Raw genomic sequence first — 18,842 nt, 5'->3', positions numbered from 1 at the left:
ATGTTTAAACTCATTTTTAACATGTCCCTCTTCATGTGACTGAGTCACTTGTGGGGACATGTTTATATTAGTTGGAAATCTTCATTTTTCATTTAAAAAATCTTCAGCTCCCTGAGGCAGCTCTGTGTCTTCAGCGAGCTTTCAGTGAGCGCACCCCCATGCATGCGCAAACTTCAGCGCTCGCGCTCCTCCCGCCCCCACCCCCTCCCCGGCAGCGCTGAGGCTCTTAGCACACATTTCATGCTGGCTGGCTGTTAATTGGCCAGCCGGCTTGGAATCGTGCTCAGGGCCTGACCGCGGGCGGCGCTCCGTTTTAGGGCCACTCCCAGGCCCGCCCACCCGACAAGGAGGAAATCCTGCCCTTTGTTTTTTTTAACAGATTATATTTCTGAAATTGTAAATTGTACTGTGAAGCTAGGGACTTCATTCAGTATTGCCTGAGTTGTGGCTGGTTACTTTCTAATAATTGTGCAGTCAGTTTGACAACTGTAAATGCCTAAAATTATCTAAAGATGAAGTTGAAAAGGGAAGTCATAATTCTTCTCCTTTGTACCATACTGCTAAACTGTGCTTCTGGGGAAATTTTGTTCACATATGTGTTGAATTGAAAGAAAGCTGCCTGCCAGATAAGCTTGTTATTCCTTGCAGTAAGCTGTGTTCTGTTTTGTGCAACCATTCTCTAAAATCTTCACGTTGATTATTTAAGCCCTTTCACCTGTCTGTGCACACTCCACACAGACTTCCAGGCAGTAAAAAATCATGAACTTACATTTTCTTACCCCAATGAAGTAAATTTTATTGCAACTAATGTTGCGATTATGTTAGGTTGCATTTTATTTTCTGAATTTATGCAAATTACTGTTAATGATCCTATTCCAGATGGACTTCACCTTGCTGCATAAACAGAAAGATAAAATGTAACACGAAAGTACAGCTGTTTTCTCCAGAGATTATGCTGACACCACCACCTGAGCAAATACAGTGCATCACATAAGCTCTGGGCTTGCATTTAGGGGCTGGATTTTGTGAGAGCGGCTGAGGCCTTGGCAACAGGTCGGAACGCCTGGGGCAGCCCCGACTTGATCTTCTGTGGGATATCTCCAGCTGCATTTCAGGCCCTTCCAGCAGCTAACTAGTTGTCGCCGCGGTTTCCGTCCCTTTAAGAGTTGGCGGCCAATCGGAGGCAGGTCTCGCCGAGGGGAGATGGAGTGGTTGCTGAGGGCAAGGTGGAAGTTTGCCACGGGGCGACCATTGCCACCAGATGGCTCCCTGTGGGTCATAGATTGCCCGATTAGGAGGGCACCCCACCAACCCGCAGGGAGGCCACCAGGGTTTACCAGGTAGTCTCCCCACACAGCAGAGGACCCACCCACCATTGCCAGTGGCAATGACATGAGTCCCTCAATGTGCCAGTTAAGTGACTCAATTAGCTTCTGGGTTGGAGGGCCGTCTTCCATCTTCTCCGCCTCTGGCAGGAGGAAGGCAGTGGGTACTCCACCTCCCCGCACCTTCCCTCACTATTTAATGAGCCCCCTGCCTCCCAGCCCATCCCAAGATCTGGTAAAATCCAGATCTACCCGTGTAAACATTAGCTGTTTTACAACAGACTGTATATCTTTTTGAAGGGAAGAAGGAAGCCTCATAACTACAGCAAGTAACACCCTGTCTTTCTGTTGTACAAGCATAACTATTCTCTGGCAATGCTACTACAGGGAGTTATCAATTATCCTGGATGTAGAGGAAATGCTACTCTTTTGTGACTTTACTTTGAAAATGCATCTGTGCTGGCAAAGTTTCCATAGTTTATGCAATGAATAGCATGACTGATGCTTTGAAGTTTCAAAATGTTATGGGGTCAAAATTCTTCGTTAATTTTGGAGGATAAAGTTGACATGAGCAAATTATGGTACTTCACCCCCATGAGACTGCTTACTTACATAGAAAGAATTGTTGGTCAATACATTGGGGAATTGGGAGTGAACTTTGCTCAGTGGTACCATTCTTGACTCTGAGTCAGAAGTTTATGGACCACCCACTGTCCCCACATTTAACCCACCTTGCTTCACACCTGTCCAAACTATTTTAATTTAGCTATACAAAATATATAGTCACTCACCATGGTACAGAGTACATGTCACTTAGCTGCTCTTTGTTGTTTAACTCAAATAAAACTAGGCTGTGTAGTCTGTGATATCTTGAAACAACAATATATGCAATGTCAGAGCAGTGGGTGATGGATTACAACTACATGGTTCCATACCAGTGACATCCCACTCTCAGCCACATTACTGTGAGAAGCAACCGAGGAGAAGTCAGGTGCCTCCCTTTCTGGAGATAGGGCAAATAACCTGCCGAGTTATGCATGGTCTAGAGCGGACCAGTCACTATTTCCCTTTCTCAGCACGGCACAGGAAGATCTCACATTAAAAAAACTCAGCAAAAATCAAGGCTGCTTCATGGAGGAATCGGAAAGAAATCTAAGGGCTTAGATTTTGTGACTGTGCCTGCCAATGACTGAAGACAGCTGCCCACAAAGATCTAAAGATCTCTGAGGCATGGATTTCCGCATTCCCCAATGTCACTTTAATCTGGCACCTAGTCAGCAGACTCTTTAGGTGTCCAGCAATGGTGTTGCCATCAAGCACTGTAGAAAGCCAGTTGTATTGGAGTATTCTCAAAGACAAAAAACCTGGAATTAAAAATGCATTGTTTATCCTTCAATTTTAAATATATTTTTTAAAGAAAACAAAATAAATGATTGGAACATACACATTCAAAGCTGAAATATCAAACAAACTTAAAAACAATTATTTTATTAAAGAACTTGGAATTTAATCAAGATGGAAAAATTTAATTTTACATAAATGTAACATTAGTTTTCCAGGGCCAATGAGGTTCTTCAGCAGTGGTTATGCCATAGTAACCGGTTATGCCTTATTAACAATGGCTAACTTTTTTTAGGGGCTTTTAACAGCAACATTACAGCATAAAACGGCACGTTTTTGTCAGTTCAGTGATTTCTAATGGTGAATGCTGACAGTTTCACCATCTTTATGACCACAAAATCCAGGCCATGATGTTGAGAAAAGACCATTTAATCCACAAAGCTGATTCCTGTAGTCCAATAACTGTCCCATCTTTTAATTTAACTGAATAAGTGCTTTGATAGTACTATTTTGTTTAGTAGACTATTCCAAAAATTCATCAATTATTGAACAAATATTTTGTTTCCTGTTAACTGTTCTAACTTAACATTTCATCAATTTGTGTATGTCCTCTGATCTTCTCCTCCCTGTGTGATTGGAAATAATAGCTTCAGTTTACCCTATCATTATTTTTTAGCCCTTTACATATTTTGAGTGTGAAATTGGACAGAGCACAGGGATTGTGATGTGGGGTAAAACCACTCTGACTGGTTCATGCTGCCTCCTAATTTAAATGATTGGAGCATGCCGTCAGCGCTAAGTGTGCTGCCCATCTGAGGGGAGTGCAAGATTGTGAGAGACTAATACAAGTTAAAGCTAGCCTGCGATCATTAGATCTATCCTGTACTTCTTAAAAGGGAGGTGAAAGTCGGCCCAAAAGTGATTTTAATGTGGGGAACACTGAAGAATGGCACAACATGGCAGAGAGAGATCTTCATGATTTTCTAATGCTGCACTGGAATTCTTGATGCAGGATATGGAGAGGAGGAGAAATGTTATCTATCCACAGGGGACTTCCAGGAAATCCTCCAGAGTTTACGAAGGCAATGGGAACAGAGAGTCTTCGCAGTCAATGCCTCGGTTCAAGCCCTGAAGATACGGATGCAGTGACACAAAATGTTTAATCACCTCACATGAGTGGCAACAGTCAGCAAATCTACCTTTAAATGTAATATCCCACTAACTGCACCACTAGCTTCACACATTGCTGAATATACCACACCTACATATCTCAACTACCAATAATATGTATCAATCACACCTCGTATCGAACATTCATTGCTTCATCTCACCCTCACACACTTTGCACATTCCTAGCCTCACACCCATATGTCACAGCTTGCACACTCTGCCAGCTATTCAGTCATGACAGCCAAATATCCAGATATGTTGCTCCATACTCACAGACACTCTTACCTTTCTCTTGCAGGACAAGATGGCACACAACCATAGGTATTAGCGCTGCAACAACGGTCAACAGACGTGGCCACATATTCTGACCTCCATGGAGGAAATAGTGCCCACTATCATTGATGTGGCCATTGCTGAGGCTGTGACTAGCAGTGGGTCTCAAACCACCAAAACCATCCTGAAACCTAATCACCCTTCTCATATCCCACTTCCTCTTCTTCCCACAATCTCTCCTGATTTCCAAGCTGCAGATGGTGTAAGCCTGCAGCTCTTGCCACACCCCCTCCCCTCAGTAACATCCCTATCCTTGTGCCTTTCTCCTTTCAGATAGCCAGGAACTGCAACTTAACCAGGCAGTGGAGGAAGAACAAGAGGAAGAAGAACAGGAGGACATTGATGAGCAAGAATTATCACCACTCGTTCTCACACTTCAGCCGCCAGCTTAGATGCTAACACTGTGTGGAATTTATAAGGTAGCTTAGAGGCGGGATCTTCACGTGGTGAGCTACTGATTATGACTGATCTGCAACCAGCACAAGGGTAGTGCAGATGCCAACTTGCCAGAGGGCAAGGTCAAATATGAGTTCTGCTCCAGAGGACTCACATGAGCACTGAGATGGGGCACTCTACCAAAGATGGCTGCTGAGCCTGCACACAGAAATGTTTGGTACATTGTGAAGCCTGCCAGAAAGCCTGTGGTCAATGTCAAAGAACATGGAGGAATCCGGCATCAATTTGGCACAAGGCTTTGCACAGAGCTTGGAACCGATCCTTCCCAACATGGAATTGGTGGCCAATTCCATTAGTACACTTGTAGATCCAACCATTATGCAGCAACTGATGACCAATTTCTCAGCTTCCAAAGCAGCACAAACAGAAGCCTCCCAACATCTGAATGCTGCAGTGGAAGTTGAGGCTGAAGTCATGCAAGGCACCATCCTTGGGGAGTGGCAATGGGTCTGTGGAGCATGAACTCTCTCAGGTTGATTTCATTTGTCCTTCCGCTGCTATCACTCCACCAGTGCCCTTGTTACCAGGCAGTCCAGACTACTGTTCCCCATGCCGAGATGGTGGAGTCCACAGCTGGGCTTTTTAGGGCTAGAGCTAATCGGGGTCTGCAAGACCATCTGCCGTCTTCTCCACTGTAAGTCAGCAGCCTTCCACCAGCCATGCTGCAGCCACTTGGGTGGGAGCACTAGGACAGGCAAAGGCACACGGAAAACAGGCACTAAGGAAATGCAGTAGGGTGATTAGTTATATGCAATATGGCATAGTTTGATTTTTAAATTTGGTTTAGAATGCTTATTTTTTGTGGTGGCTTTTATTTTTGCATTGTGGCCAAGCAGATGCTGTGATGTCAGTGAGAGAGGGAAGGGAAGATGTGGAACAGTTAGTCAATGGGGAAATCGTGTTGCATTCACTGGTGCTGCAGCCAATCATGGACAGCAGCCCAGCCAGAAAAGGGATGTGCTAGTTGCCTCCTCCATTCCACTTACTTCTCCTCAGCTGCTGGCTGTATAGCTATTGGCCAGGACTGCGCTCTCATGATGGTGAAGTTGTGCAGCATACAGCAGACCAGCACAAATTTTGACATGTGCTCTTGCAACTACTGAAGGGCTCTTCCAGTCCAATCCATGCAGCGGAGGGCTTTGTTTAAGCATTCTAATAGCCTGCTCTATCAAACTTTGTAAGGCAGCATAGCTTTCATTATATGCATGGTGCCAATGTGTGAGTGGGTTACACACCTTAGTCATAATCCACGTTGTGAAAGTATAGCTCTTGTTACTAAGTAGCCACCTGCTGATTTGTCATTTTGGCTCAAATCCAGGTGGTGCAAACTCCTGCAGAATGAAGGCACCATGACTGTTGCCAGGATACCAGGCATTGACCTGTGCGATAGGTTTCGTAACACTACTATCACTACTGGTAGCCTTCCGTCTCGTTAAATGATGGTTTGCACTGTGATGGTCTAATGGCTAAATAGGTACATTGAGCAAATAAAATAATGATTCTAAACAATATTTCTAAACTCAATCCAATAGATTTTACCCAGCTTAACGTTTTTACTGTGGCTTTCACTCTGATTGGCTTTTAAACACACTCATGCTCTGGGAGGCAGGTTCTCTTTCACTGGGTCCAGCTGCATAGGTCACAGCTCAGGTCTATGGCATATTCCTACCAATACTACCTCCTGGTCCAAGTATAGGCGTCTCTGACGTCACATACCATGATCCACCAGACATATGTAGACACTTGCTTAGCATCTATTCCATAGCTGTACTTCTCTCTTTACAAGGCTACTTGATCCTACTCAATTCTCTAGAACTCCCTCTTTTCCTCCAAACATACAGAACTGAGTTCTCTAGTTAAGCACAACAGACTGAATGTCTGCAGTCTCCAGGTCAGCTTCTCTTACATTTACTTATTTCCTTTAAAAAACCTACCAGTTTTCCTTTTAGAGCATGGTTCCACTCTCAGCAATTTTCTCCATAGCAACCTCAGGGCTTTCTTGCTTCTAGAAGCCTCTCAGTTGGGTCAAACGTTCAAGCAAAATTTGTAAGCACACACAGGCTCAGTAAACCAAACCAAAAGTAAACAACCTCCAATTCACCTTAAACTGAAACCAAAACTCTACATTCTTAACCCTTAATATAATCCAAAATAGAAACAGTTATAACATAAGCATCATCTAATGTTGCTCAGGAGCCCCACTCTGGCATGGCAGTCTCTGCTGTATTTGCTGCAGATGAAGACAGTGGGCTGAGAAGATGCATGATATGCTGGCCTCTGTTTTCTCTGGGCCCTTATCTCAGCCAGCTGAGATTTTCACTTCAGCTCACCCCTTCCAAATACCCTTCCAAACAATCAGCCTCTAGAGGGCATGGCATTGGCAACTGTCTCCCAGTTGTCAGTATCAATGTCCACTATCTCCATATCTTGCTTGCAGTAGTCCTTGTAGCGAAGGTTTGGATGGCCCAGTGCTTGTGACCCAGTGGCCAGTTCACTGTACAGAGGCCTTTGGATATACAGTCATCCTCATGTGATGATATTGGCTGAGCCAGCACAGACATAGTTGGTTTAGCAATGAGAGTATGCTGATGGAATTAGCACATTCTAGGACCTCTGAGTTGCCCCGCCAAGAGATGCGGAAGATACACCTGAGAACGCGAAGGTAGAAACTGTTCAGCCTTTTCTCCTACTCAGCATACGTTGTTCAGGTATTTCTACTATAGAGGAGTGCACTGATGACGCTGGCTTGGCAGACTTGTAGTTTGGTGTTCTCAGTCAGATTGTTGTTGCTCCACATTCTCTCTTTCAGCTTGAACATAACAGCTGCAGCTTTTGTGATGCTGTGTTGATTTCAGCATCAAGTGACAGATTGCTGGTGATTGTGGAACCTAGATATTTGCAGCTATCAATAACCTTCAACCTCACATTGTCAGTGCTGATGCGTGATAGTATGGCAACATTCTGGACCATGACATTTCTTTTCCTGATCCTGATGGTCAGACCAAACTCTTCGCAGGCTTGAGAGTCTGTGCATTTGCCATTAAAGGTTATCCTTGGTATGGTGGAGCTTTGCCAGGCAGTCAGTTTTCTCCAGCAGCTTAAATAGATAGTCTGCACTCACACGGTCAAATGCCTTGGTGAGATTGATAAAGGCAATATATTTGGCATATACTTTGTTCACGGCATTTCTCTTACAGCTGCCGGACTGAGAAGATCATGTTAATTATATATCTTCCAGTTCTGAAACCACACTGAGATTTGGGGTGGATGTGTTCAGGCAGGATCTGCGGTCTGACAAGGACAACACGGGCAAATACTTTTCCCATGATGCTCAGCAGGGAGATGGCTCAATAGATGTTGCAATCGCTGCAGTCCTTGTTCTTGTACAGAGTCACAATCTTTGCATCGCGCATCTCCTGGGGCACTGCGCCCTCCTTCAAGCAGAGACTGAGAAGTTTGTGCAGATGCTGCAGGAGTGCTGGTTTCCAGTGCTTGATGAGTTCAGACAGTATAACACCAGCACCTGGAGCTTTGCCCATGGAAAGCTAAGCTTCTCCTGTGAGTTCACTGTCCAGCTCTGCCAAGACAGGCAGGCTTTCAATTGTATCTAGAGCTTCCTCGGTGACAGTGTTCTCCATAGAGTACAATTCAAGGTGGTGTTCCACCTATTTCTCCAACTGTTTATTGCAGTTAGTAATGGCCTCCCCGCCTTTTTTTTCATAGAGCTGCCTTCTTTGCTGATAAACCTGTTGCCTTTTCGATCTCCTCGTACACACCACTAACATTCCTTGGGTCAAAGGGTATCTGGATATTCTGGCAAGGTTGTAACCAGATGCCAGTGTTGTAGCTGTACTGGAACAGTTTGGCTATGGACACGGCAAGTTCTGGAGCACAAGTCTTCGGTACTATTGTCAGAATATTGTCAGGGCCCATAGCCTTTGCAGTATTCAGTGCCTTCAGCCATTTCTTGATATCACGTGAAGTGAACCGAATTCTGAATTGACCGAAGACTGGCACCTGTGATGCTGGGGACTTCCGGAGGATGTCCTTCACGAAATTGTTCCTCACTGAGATTCAGGTAGGAGAATTGCTTCCTAAACACACTGGGCAGATGGGGCCTTCTGCTGAGAGCCCATCTCCCACTCTGTCTTCTCCAACCCTCACCACTTCCCAGCTTCCTCCCCACCGACCCTCGCACCTCCTCCCCCCCACCCCGCCACCTTCCAGTATCTTGTTCACCTCTGCTTGTTCTCCTTGTCATGCTATAGTGCAAGGGGAATGTCTGGGAGTGGGTGGTTTGTGCAGAATTCTTGAAGTCAAGACAAAGTCCTTCAGCACCATCCACTCCATTTTCTGTAGATTCTAATAATTTTAAACAACCCTAGAAATCACCAATTACTTCTAAAATCATAGCAACAGCCAGCAGATATCTATCAGCAACTAACCAGAAGATAGTTGACGATCACTTTAAGTAGTGCTGGTGAACATCTGTTTGAGATTAACAGCTGTGTGAGATTAAGAAAGAGCATTAATGGTATGTTGAGCTCCAAAATGGCAGTGTTGCTGGCTGATTAATGTCATGATCTGCCCTCTCCACATACTTCCAGCAGGCGATTCCTGCATATGTGCAATGCCCTCACTGAAAAAGCATGGCATCTGGTGTACCTGGAACCAGAAGTGCCTGCATCACTGTGGACACCTTTTTCAAGGCGAAACAGCACTTGTTGAACAGGAAAACCGGGCACTCAGTAGCCCTTATGTATTTGTGAAGTAGCCTCCTAACCATTGTCTTTCTAGGCTGGAAAGCTGAATTTCTGGTGGTCCTCCTGCACTTCCACAATAACTTCGTTTCCCTGTGGTTTTGCAGTGCCACCCCCAAGAAAACTCACCCACTAAGATTGTCTAGTCCTTCCTTACAGCTCATTCCCATTGCGCTTGACATTACTCATTTTGCTCTTTTCTAATGCGTTTACAGGTTTATAGTAAGAAAAACTGAATATAGTATTGTAAGAGTGGACTTGGGGACCAGCTAGCTCAGTTGGCTAGACAGCTAGCGTGTGGATCAGATTAATGGCAACAGCATTGGGTTTGATCACCATTCTGGCTGAGGGCCTGCCTCCTCACCCTACCTTTGGTAAAAAATCATGGTATTTTGCCATAATTTGGCAAATAAACACCAAGAACCTCCCTTTGGGCAGAGAACTGAAGGAGCAATGTGGACTGACCAGCATAAAGTCTTAGTACAACTTAGGAAGACTTGTGCCTGAATATCTTATCATTCTATTGTTTTTTTAATTGCTTTATCTCTTCAGGTTGACTTTCCAAATACAGACTTGGAGCTTTGCCCGTTTGGAGTACGTGTTGGAAAATGGGCTGAAAATTGTGGGAATCAAACTAGCAATTTCCTGATAGACAGTGAAAGTGAGGTGGCTACTGTTACTCTAAGGGGCTTTTCTAAGTCTCTCAGTACTAATTCAGTTCCATTCACTATAAACTTACATCCTACATTCTTTCATCCAGTGTGTAATAGCTTACATTTATTGGTGTTAAATTTTCACAGGGATAATTTTCCAGGTACACACTGGAAGCAAGAAATCTTGCCTGCCAGTCGTGAATGATGACAACCTGAGGCAGCGTGCCCAGAGATATTACAACATGCACAGCCTGCATTTGAGGTTCCCTGCCATTAGCGCAAAGTTAGAAAATTACCTCTATGGAATTAAACTTATGGGGAACTTTGCTAATTACTTACCAGTAGTGTTTTATTAAAAACTCTGATATGGCAGCCTGGAGTATTTGTTTTTCTAAAAGTATTTTATTAAAGGTTATAGAATAGAGCTCCATTAAAATCAGCTCAAATGAGCAAAGAAAAATTAAATCTAAATTAGATTATATGACATGAGTGATTCAACTTATAAAATAATTGGTTTGCAGTAGCTTAAAATACTGATCTTCATGGGGACTGAATCATTCAGTGAGTTCCACTGTACTACACCTGTCACATGCTTTGTAAGTGCTTTTTCATTGCCAGCAATTATACATTTATTGATTTTGTTGATTACAGAATTCCAGTGCTGACCACCGGGTACGGCTTGACCTGGGTTTGTGGGACAAATTCAGCGAACTCGCCACAAAGTGCATTATCAAAATAGTGGAATTTGCTAAACGACTGCCTGGCTTCACGAGCTTGACCATTGCAGATCAGATCACTCTGCTCAAAGCTGCCTGCCTGGACATCTTGGTAGGTACACATTTGTTAAAAAGATTTATTCTGTGTCAGCACAATATTGCCTGTAATTGAACTTAGGATTTTGCACCTCCCTGTCTTGTCAGAACCAGCTGAGAACACTGTGTGAGCTTAGACATTGATATATGGAGTGAGTTTAGTGGCCCTGCCACTGACTCGATCATTGAGACAGCTAAGTTCATCCAGGAGCTCCCAAGATTTCACCTAACCAACTGCTCCTTGCTCAAGGGATTTCAGAACTTCTCAACTGAAAAAGAATAACCCCCTGTTGGCTTGCTGTGGCTAAGAGCAGACAAATTAAGAAGCTCTTTCCCCAGATTAAGGAGTAATTTTTGTCCATGTGCCAAGACTTTAAGTATTAAATTGCATTTCAGATGAAATGAATTGTTCTTGTATACATTAATACATTTAAAGGATCATTTTGCAACCTCACACTTTCCACCGGGAACCATTTTTTAAAAAGAATCAATCGATCCTTTCCTGCATCTGAAAATGGGTTTAATGCCACGCTGCACCAGGAAGCTGAACTAAATATCATGCCATGTCCCTCAAAATGGCCTCATCTGAACAAATTAGGTGAGAATAGAATACCAGCTATCTGTCACTTATTGCAATTAGTGATTGAGTTGGGACCACGGGCTGAGTTCCCAACTTGCTAGCCAGATGTAAAATTAGTGTTGAAGATGAGCTACCCCTTATAGAAAATGTCTAACTTTCACATCCCATTGACTTCATCCACAGTGTTTTGCTTTTGTTTTACCAAGCTGAACTGGCTGAGCTGAACAGCTTGTTTGCATGTTATAATTCCTATATAATTCTATGGTGGTGTCGCCTCCACCCAATTACCTGTGCCCCTTTTTGCCAGCTAGCTGGGTTTAAAACACATGTCTTTATTGGAGCTGCTGGTGAGTGATTTGTCAGAACATAACTATTCAATTCCTTCTTAAAATTTTCATGCCTCACAAGTCCTAAATGTTTGCATTATTGCCTCCTTTTATTGTCATTTTAAAGTATAAATGTATATTTATAGAGTTGTTACTACAAGAATAATTACACAACATTCATCAAATTTCATAAAAATGTCCACAGATTTCTATTAACTCAGCATTTATTCTAAAGCATCAATATAATAGTCTGGAGAACATCTTCTTAGCATACACTTACTATATTAAAGCATTAGATATTCCTGCATAAGAAGCTTGAGATAGATTCTAGCACTAACTCATGGGCCTGAATTTTTCCCTCGTCGGGCATGCGCGACCAGCAGGCCCAGAAGCGGACGCGAAATGCACTTCCGCCTGCGATCAGCCCCTGCCCGCGATCTTACGCTGGCTGACCAATTAATGGCTAGCCAGCATAAAATGCGCCGGGAGAAAGGCTCAGCACTGCCATTAGGGGTGGGAAGTGGCTGGACGCCAATGTCATCCTGGGTGCTGGTGAGCACTTCCGCTCAGCTCCCTTAAGACAGACAGATGACTCAGGGAACTGCAGACATGCAAATAAGAAAAGAAAGCACAAAAACGCTGCAGAAAATGTCCAATCAAGCACCTGAAAGCAGAACTCATTAAATAAAAAACTGTCCGCAGATATTTCTTCTTATTTTAACTCATAACGGAGATTTCATCCCACCCTTGGATGAGGTTTCATCAAAAATGTAAAGGCCGATTGGCCCGTCTGCCAACTGTAAGGTTGGACGGGCCATGAAAAGTCACTGACAGTTGGGCCGTTAATGGGCTTAATTGGCCGCTTAATTGTTGCCGGGCAAGTTTGCCGATTTTTGCACGCGCCTGGCGAGTGAAATATCGTGTGAGTGTGTAATGACATCAGAACGCTCGCCCAACGTCATCTCGCGCAATTTCATGCCTGTTCAGGTCGGGCGCACGCTGCGGGACTTAAAATTCTGGCCCAAAGTTTCATGTTTGGGTAAAGGAACTGATTCAAGTCACTGCACTGATGTGCCACGTTCTAACTAGAGTTGCCCAGGGTTTTGGATGAAGTATATGGCACTCTCACATAGGGGCTGCCTCTGGGTTTTAGGACTGGAGACCTGGGGCAGTAATATCCAAAAAATAAAAAAATTTGGTTTATACAGAAAAGGGAAGTGGTGTTTCTGAATCTGCTGCACAGTTTAACAAAGGAAAGCTGGATCTTTCACTTGCTGACATTTGAGTTATCCAACACCGTGCTGGTGAGCAGCTTTTATTGGAAGCCCTGCTGATCACAATACTTTAAAAATCAACACTTTTGAGTTAAAACGCTGATCAAAGATAGAGAAATAGAAAGCTGAAAAAGCCTGGCCTGCCCTAACAATGCATAGAAATGGACAATGTTTCTGTAAACAGGAAATACAATTTGGAGTGAGATTAGACCTTGTTTTGTCCATTTCTCACGTGTGAAATGGGGGGGGAAAGGGGGAAATTTTGAGGGAGTATGTCCAGCCCCCCATGGACACGTGCTCCTGCACAAGCTCCAACTAGCTTTTCAGGCTCTACAGCAACCTAAAGGGATTGCTGAAGGCCACTGCTGACAAGATAAGTAAGTTTTTTTTACACCACAAGAATGTACAGCCAGGAGGATCACGAGTGCTCCTGGCTCCACACCAACTCTACGGACTACTACCAGCCCTTGCCCACACCCACTCCCCTTTGTGCCCTTCCCTGGGACCTACTTGAGGGCTGCTGTCGGTGTCCAAGCTGGCCTATCTAGCAGTGGACCTGATTGCGGCCCACTTCTCACTGGTTTCATGGTATTGAAGTCCAAGGATTAATTTTGGACAATCCTTGAATTAATCTTTTCAGGCATTTGTTCATAGATTTAACATTTAGCCTTTTGTGCCTTATGCTAACCCTGTGAAAAACTTATCTAATGAGTATCACTCACTTGTTTTTTTCCATAGCTTTACAAATTCTTTCATTTCAAGTATTTATCCAGTTCCTTTATGAAAGTTGCTGTTGAATCTTTTTCCATCACCTTTCACTGTTGTATTTACACTGCATATTTGCACATGCTACCCCATTTTCCTCCTTCCCGAATAATGTCACACAGTGGCCTTACCTTCCAGTGATCTCTACAAAAATAAAGTAGACTTTTTACTTCTTGCGGTCAGATATTTAATAGTTGTGGTGAATCTTTTCTGTTATCACAGTGCATTGTGGTATGGAACACTGTTCAATGTTTGCATCCTGTGTCAGAATCAAATGCTTCCAGGGCAATTATGACATTGATTAGATCCTGTAATCTCATCCAATCCCAGCCACAAAGGGCCAACTTCGCACTGCACCAATTTCCACAAACTCACCATTATGATTAACAATATTACAAATTTGGTCCGCGTTGTAGTAAATGTTTTGCTGAAGACCTGCACTGACTGGGAACTAACTTAAATATTCCTTTGCAATTTAGAGGGGAGAGATTTTAATTCTGGTAGCCAATTGGAATTCAAGTGATTATCTGAAAAACAATGTGAAGATCCAGGATACCACCTAATCTCCTTCTACAAGATATTTTAATCAATTGATTTAAAATCTTTGTCTCAAACTTGCTGTGCTTTAATTAGAGGAACCATTACTTTGTTGCTTTCAAGACGGACTAATTTCTAGTGTTTTATCAACAACCCTCAGCCTCCAGTGCCTTTCAGTATAGCTTGAAGGAAATTTAGTGAAATCAGTGATAAGATTATGTCAGAGAATTCCTTTCAAATGAGTTTTTTAGGCCCACCCTTCACACCATCAAATACCTATCATTCCCAAACATTACTTAAATCAGTGCTTTTAATGCCTTGATCATTATCAGAGATGGATCAGCTGCAGATTTAGCTTTTCAAAATGTCTCTTATGTTTGCTTTTATCTTGATCAAACCCTTATACAGTGGAAGTTTTAAATTCATTTGTTTGTTTTAATGAAATTTTTGTTTATCAAGATGAAAGATGGCTAGTGAAGAGTAGATGATCTTGATTAATAATTTTCCTCAACCTGTGGGCAGCAGTAACAAGGCCACGTTTATTGCCTAAGTGGTAGGCCTTCTCCTTGAATTGTTGCAATCCTTGTGACAATGGTGCTCCCTCAATGGGGTTAAGTAGTGGAGTCCAGCACATTGAATCAGTGGCAATGAAGAAAAGCTGATACATGCTCAGTTAAGGATGATATATGACTTGAAGGGGACCTTGGAGATAAATAACACTGTTCCCCTGGTTTTGCTGTTCTTGACTTCTGCTGGTAGAGGTTGCAGTGGAGTTAGAGGCTGTTGAAGGAGTCTTGGTGAGTTCCTGCACTGTATCCTGTAAACAGTGCATAATACAGCCATGCTGAGCTCTCTTTGGGATAATGTTAAGCTTTTTGAATGTTGTTGCAGCTGCACCAATCCAAGTGACTGGTGAGTATCCCTTCGCACTCCTGACTTAAGCCTTGTAAATGGTGAAGAAACTTTGATGGGTCAGGAGGCAAACACTGTTATTGTAGCCAGTGTTAATGTGCTTGTTCCAGTTTAGCTTTGGTCAGTGGTGGCCTCCTGAGTGTTTTTGGTGGGGGAGGGTGATAATGGTGCTTTTAAAGCTCAGGGGAAAATGGCTGGGCTTTCTCGTGTTTGAAACGGTCACTACTTGGCACTTACATGGCAAGAATGTTTGCAGTCACTTGTCAGCTCAAACCTGAACATTATCCAGGTCATATTGTAGGGTGGCACAGATAATTAATTATCAGAGAAGATGCGAATAGAACTGAACACAATGGAATTATCAACGGAGCCCTACTTCTGGGGCAGGATTTTGCCCTTGGCGGGGGTGCTCGGCAGGGACGGGCAGGGGCAGCCGGGATGCCGACCGCCACCCGCGATTGGCTCAGCACCGTGATTTTACGCGGGAAGGCCAATTAAGGCCCGCCCAGCGTGGAATGCAAGCGACAGCGCTGAGAGCTGCCTGTGCGAGCTGGGGAGGAAGGCGAGCAGGCCTAGAGTGCAGTTCGCGCATGCGTGCGAAAGAGCACATCAATCTCCCTGAGGCAGCTCCGTGCCTCAGGGAGATAAAGCGGTATTTTTAAAAAATGAAGAAAATAAGAATGTCATAAAACATGAGCTGGGACATGTTTTTAATTCAAAAATAAAAGTTTTATTTGATGTTTATTTGCTTTAGTAAACCTCATCCCGCCTGTGAATGAGGTTTCCTAAAAAATGTAAAGGCCGCTTGGCCTTTTTGCCTGCCTGCCAACCATTAGGTTGGATGGGCAGTGTAAATTTGACTTTAATTAGCTTCGTAATTGTCATCCGGCATGCGCCCGCTGAACGAAATATTGTGAGACTGCGCGATGATGTCGGGACGCTCGCCCGATGCCATCATGCGTCATTTTACACTCAGGCATGTTGGGTGAGCACCCGCACACCGAGCATAATATTCTGCCGCTGATCTTATGATGGAGGGAACATCATTGATGAAGCAGCTGAAAATGGTTGGGCAGAGGATATTTTGTTGAGGAACTCCTTGGGATATGATGACTGGTCTTTGACAAACTGCGTCAAATCTGACTCCAATGCACTGGGAGGTTTTCTGTATCGGGCTCCTTGCTGCCACAGTTGGGTTGAATGCTGAGGGCAGCTACTCTAAACTCTCCTCTAAAATTTAGCTCCTAAGTCCAGGTCTGGAGCTGAGTGTCTCTAGCAGAACTCAAACTGAGCGTCAGTGAGCAGATTATTTGTTAGTAAGTGTCACTTAATAGCACTATTGCTGACTCCTTCCATCACTTTACTGATGACTGAAAGGAGACGGACAGGACAATAATCCAAATTACATTAAGTCCGTTCTTTTGGATAAGACATATCTGGGAAATCATCTGCATTGTTTTCCAAATGCCAATACCAAAGCTGTACTACAACAACTTGGCTAGGAGAGCAGCTAGTCCTGGTACATAAGTCTTCAGTGCTAGAGCCAGAATGTAATCCAGGCCCATTAGCTTTTGCTGTGTCAAGTGCATTCAGCTACTTCTTGATTCCACATCGATGGATCTAATTGGTTGGATATCCACTTCTATGGTAGTGGGGACCTCAGCAAGAAGTCAAGAAGAATCATCGATGCAACACTTTGGCCGTTGCAAACAAGTCAGCCTTGTCTCTTGCACTTGTGCTGAGCTCCACCATGGTTGAGGATGAGGGTGCCCTTGGAGCCTCTCACACCACCATTCTCGACTGAATGGGGTGTGACTACAGAGCTTCCCTACAAAACATTGATTTTGAGAATGCTTAACTCGGACTGTAGCCAGATGCTTTTGGCATTTAATATGCAGGTAGCTCTGTATAAAAGTTTCACTAAGTTGATATCTATTTCAACATTATGCCTAGTGCTGCTTCTGGCATGCCCTTCTGCATGGGGTCTCTTGGTTTGATGGTAATCACACAGTGAGCGATGTGCCAGACCATGAGGTTACAATTTGTGGTGGTGTACAATTCTGCTATTATGCCTCACAGTTTTGGGCTGCTAGATCTTCTTAATCTGTCCCACTTTCTATCATACTACACAATGGAGGATGTCCTCCTAGTGCAGAGGGACTTTATCGCCACAAAGATTATACAATGGTCATTTCCACATGTGCTGTCATAGGCAGACATGTCTGAAACAATTAGGCTGGTGCGGAGGAGTTTGAGTACCAACCAGTCCAGCTACTGGCCTTTGTGTTCTCTCAGCTGGCCCAGGGATTGGTGACTTAAATTAGTGAGATCAAACAAACGGAGGACAGTTTTAAATTTTTTGTGGTTCCAAAGAGAAAAAGATCATTCCAGGTCAGCTGGAAAATGCTGCTGTGGATTTTATTTAATTTTCACAAACATAGAATGAAAGAATTGCACAGTAGTTTGTCAAGTGCAATTAATGTACTCCCTCTCTCCTAGTTCCACATCCTAGGTTTATAGCAGTTTGTATCCAATCAAAGCTTTGGCCTAGTAAATTCCCGTCATGTGACATTTTGGCCTCCGTGAATCTGGCAGTACTTTTGTACTTCAGCAACAATCTCTGCAACCACTTGACTAAAAACAAACTGGGGCCAAAAACTACCAAAGCACTACTCCCTGCAGGTTAATAGTGGTGACTTCATTGAACAAACAAGCCATTAACTATCCAATTCACCAAAAGTAAATAACTGCAGCCATCTCTACACTAATAAAAACAGTAACTGCAGCATGGCAGGAAACTCTGCAAAACAAATAACACAGTAATAGTAGGCTGAGGACCACCTTAGTGCATCATGCTTAATGCATCATTTTAGGACCACCAATTATTGAGCAATTAATTGGAATAATCAAATTAAATTGGAACAAATTAGGCTGTCTCAGATATGCCTTGGTAGAATCACTCTACTTTGCATGTTTAAGTATGAATTGACACCAGAAGCTAAAGTACAGCAAATAAACAAATACCTTGGTCTCATGTAATCTTTCATAGCAACAAACGTGCATCATAGAACTGCCAATTTTTGAGAAATTGATACTATCAAGTTGGCACTGGGGTCACTGGTTTGTACTTTTGGTGTTTGTATCAGCAAGTGGTATAAGTGCCCTTGTTAGCAATATATGGAACTGGCTTCACAATCTTTAAGATTTAGATGAAGTGAATGGTCTGCTGAAACATCTTTTTCATAAGCATAGGAATATAAGAACATAGGAACAGGGGTAGGACCTGCAGCCCCTCAAGTCAGTTTTGCCATATTGGATTATGCCTGAATGGATCTCAACTCCATAATAATACTCTCAATACCTTAACTAACAAAAATCTATGAATCTCAATTATGACATTTTCAATTGATCTAGCTTCAAGAACTTTTTTGAGAAGGGAGTTCTAGATTTCCACTACATTTTGTATGAAGAGTTCAACTCCCTGACATCAGCCTGAATGATCTAGCTCTAGTTTTAAGATTGTGCCCCCTTGTTCTGGACTCCTATCACCAGAATAAACTATCTACCCTGTTAAATCCTTCAGTCATCTTAAACACCT

At 43.3% G+C, this 18,842-nt stretch overlaps 1 protein-coding gene across 8 annotated transcripts in view; it reads left to right on the top strand.

The window, feature by feature from the left end:
* Window positions 1-18,842, top strand: part of LOC144678947 (retinoic acid receptor beta) — a 573,064-nt gene that overhangs the window by 505,422 nt on the left and 48,800 nt on the right. For 4 of the 8 annotated variants that reach the window (XM_078539063.1, XM_078539061.1, XM_078539062.1 and 1 more), the window contains 2 exons: window positions 9,938-10,051; window positions 10,690-10,866. In XM_078539063.1, coding sequence (XP_078395189.1) covers window positions 9,938-10,051; window positions 10,690-10,866 — 291 coding nt within the window. The remainder of the gene's footprint in view (window positions 1-9,937; window positions 10,052-10,689; window positions 10,867-18,842) is intronic. The other 4 variants (XM_078539065.1, XM_078539068.1, XM_078539066.1 and 1 more) reach the window with 1 other exon arrangement.

This window comes from Cetorhinus maximus, chromosome 3 (genome assembly GCF_964194155.1).
Source record: "Cetorhinus maximus chromosome 3, sCetMax3.hap1.1, whole genome shotgun sequence".
Taxonomy (NCBI): Eukaryota; Metazoa; Chordata; class Chondrichthyes; order Lamniformes; family Cetorhinidae; genus Cetorhinus; species Cetorhinus maximus.
Note: the sequence above shows the minus strand (reverse complement) of the source record. Positions and strands in the feature narration are given on the sequence as shown.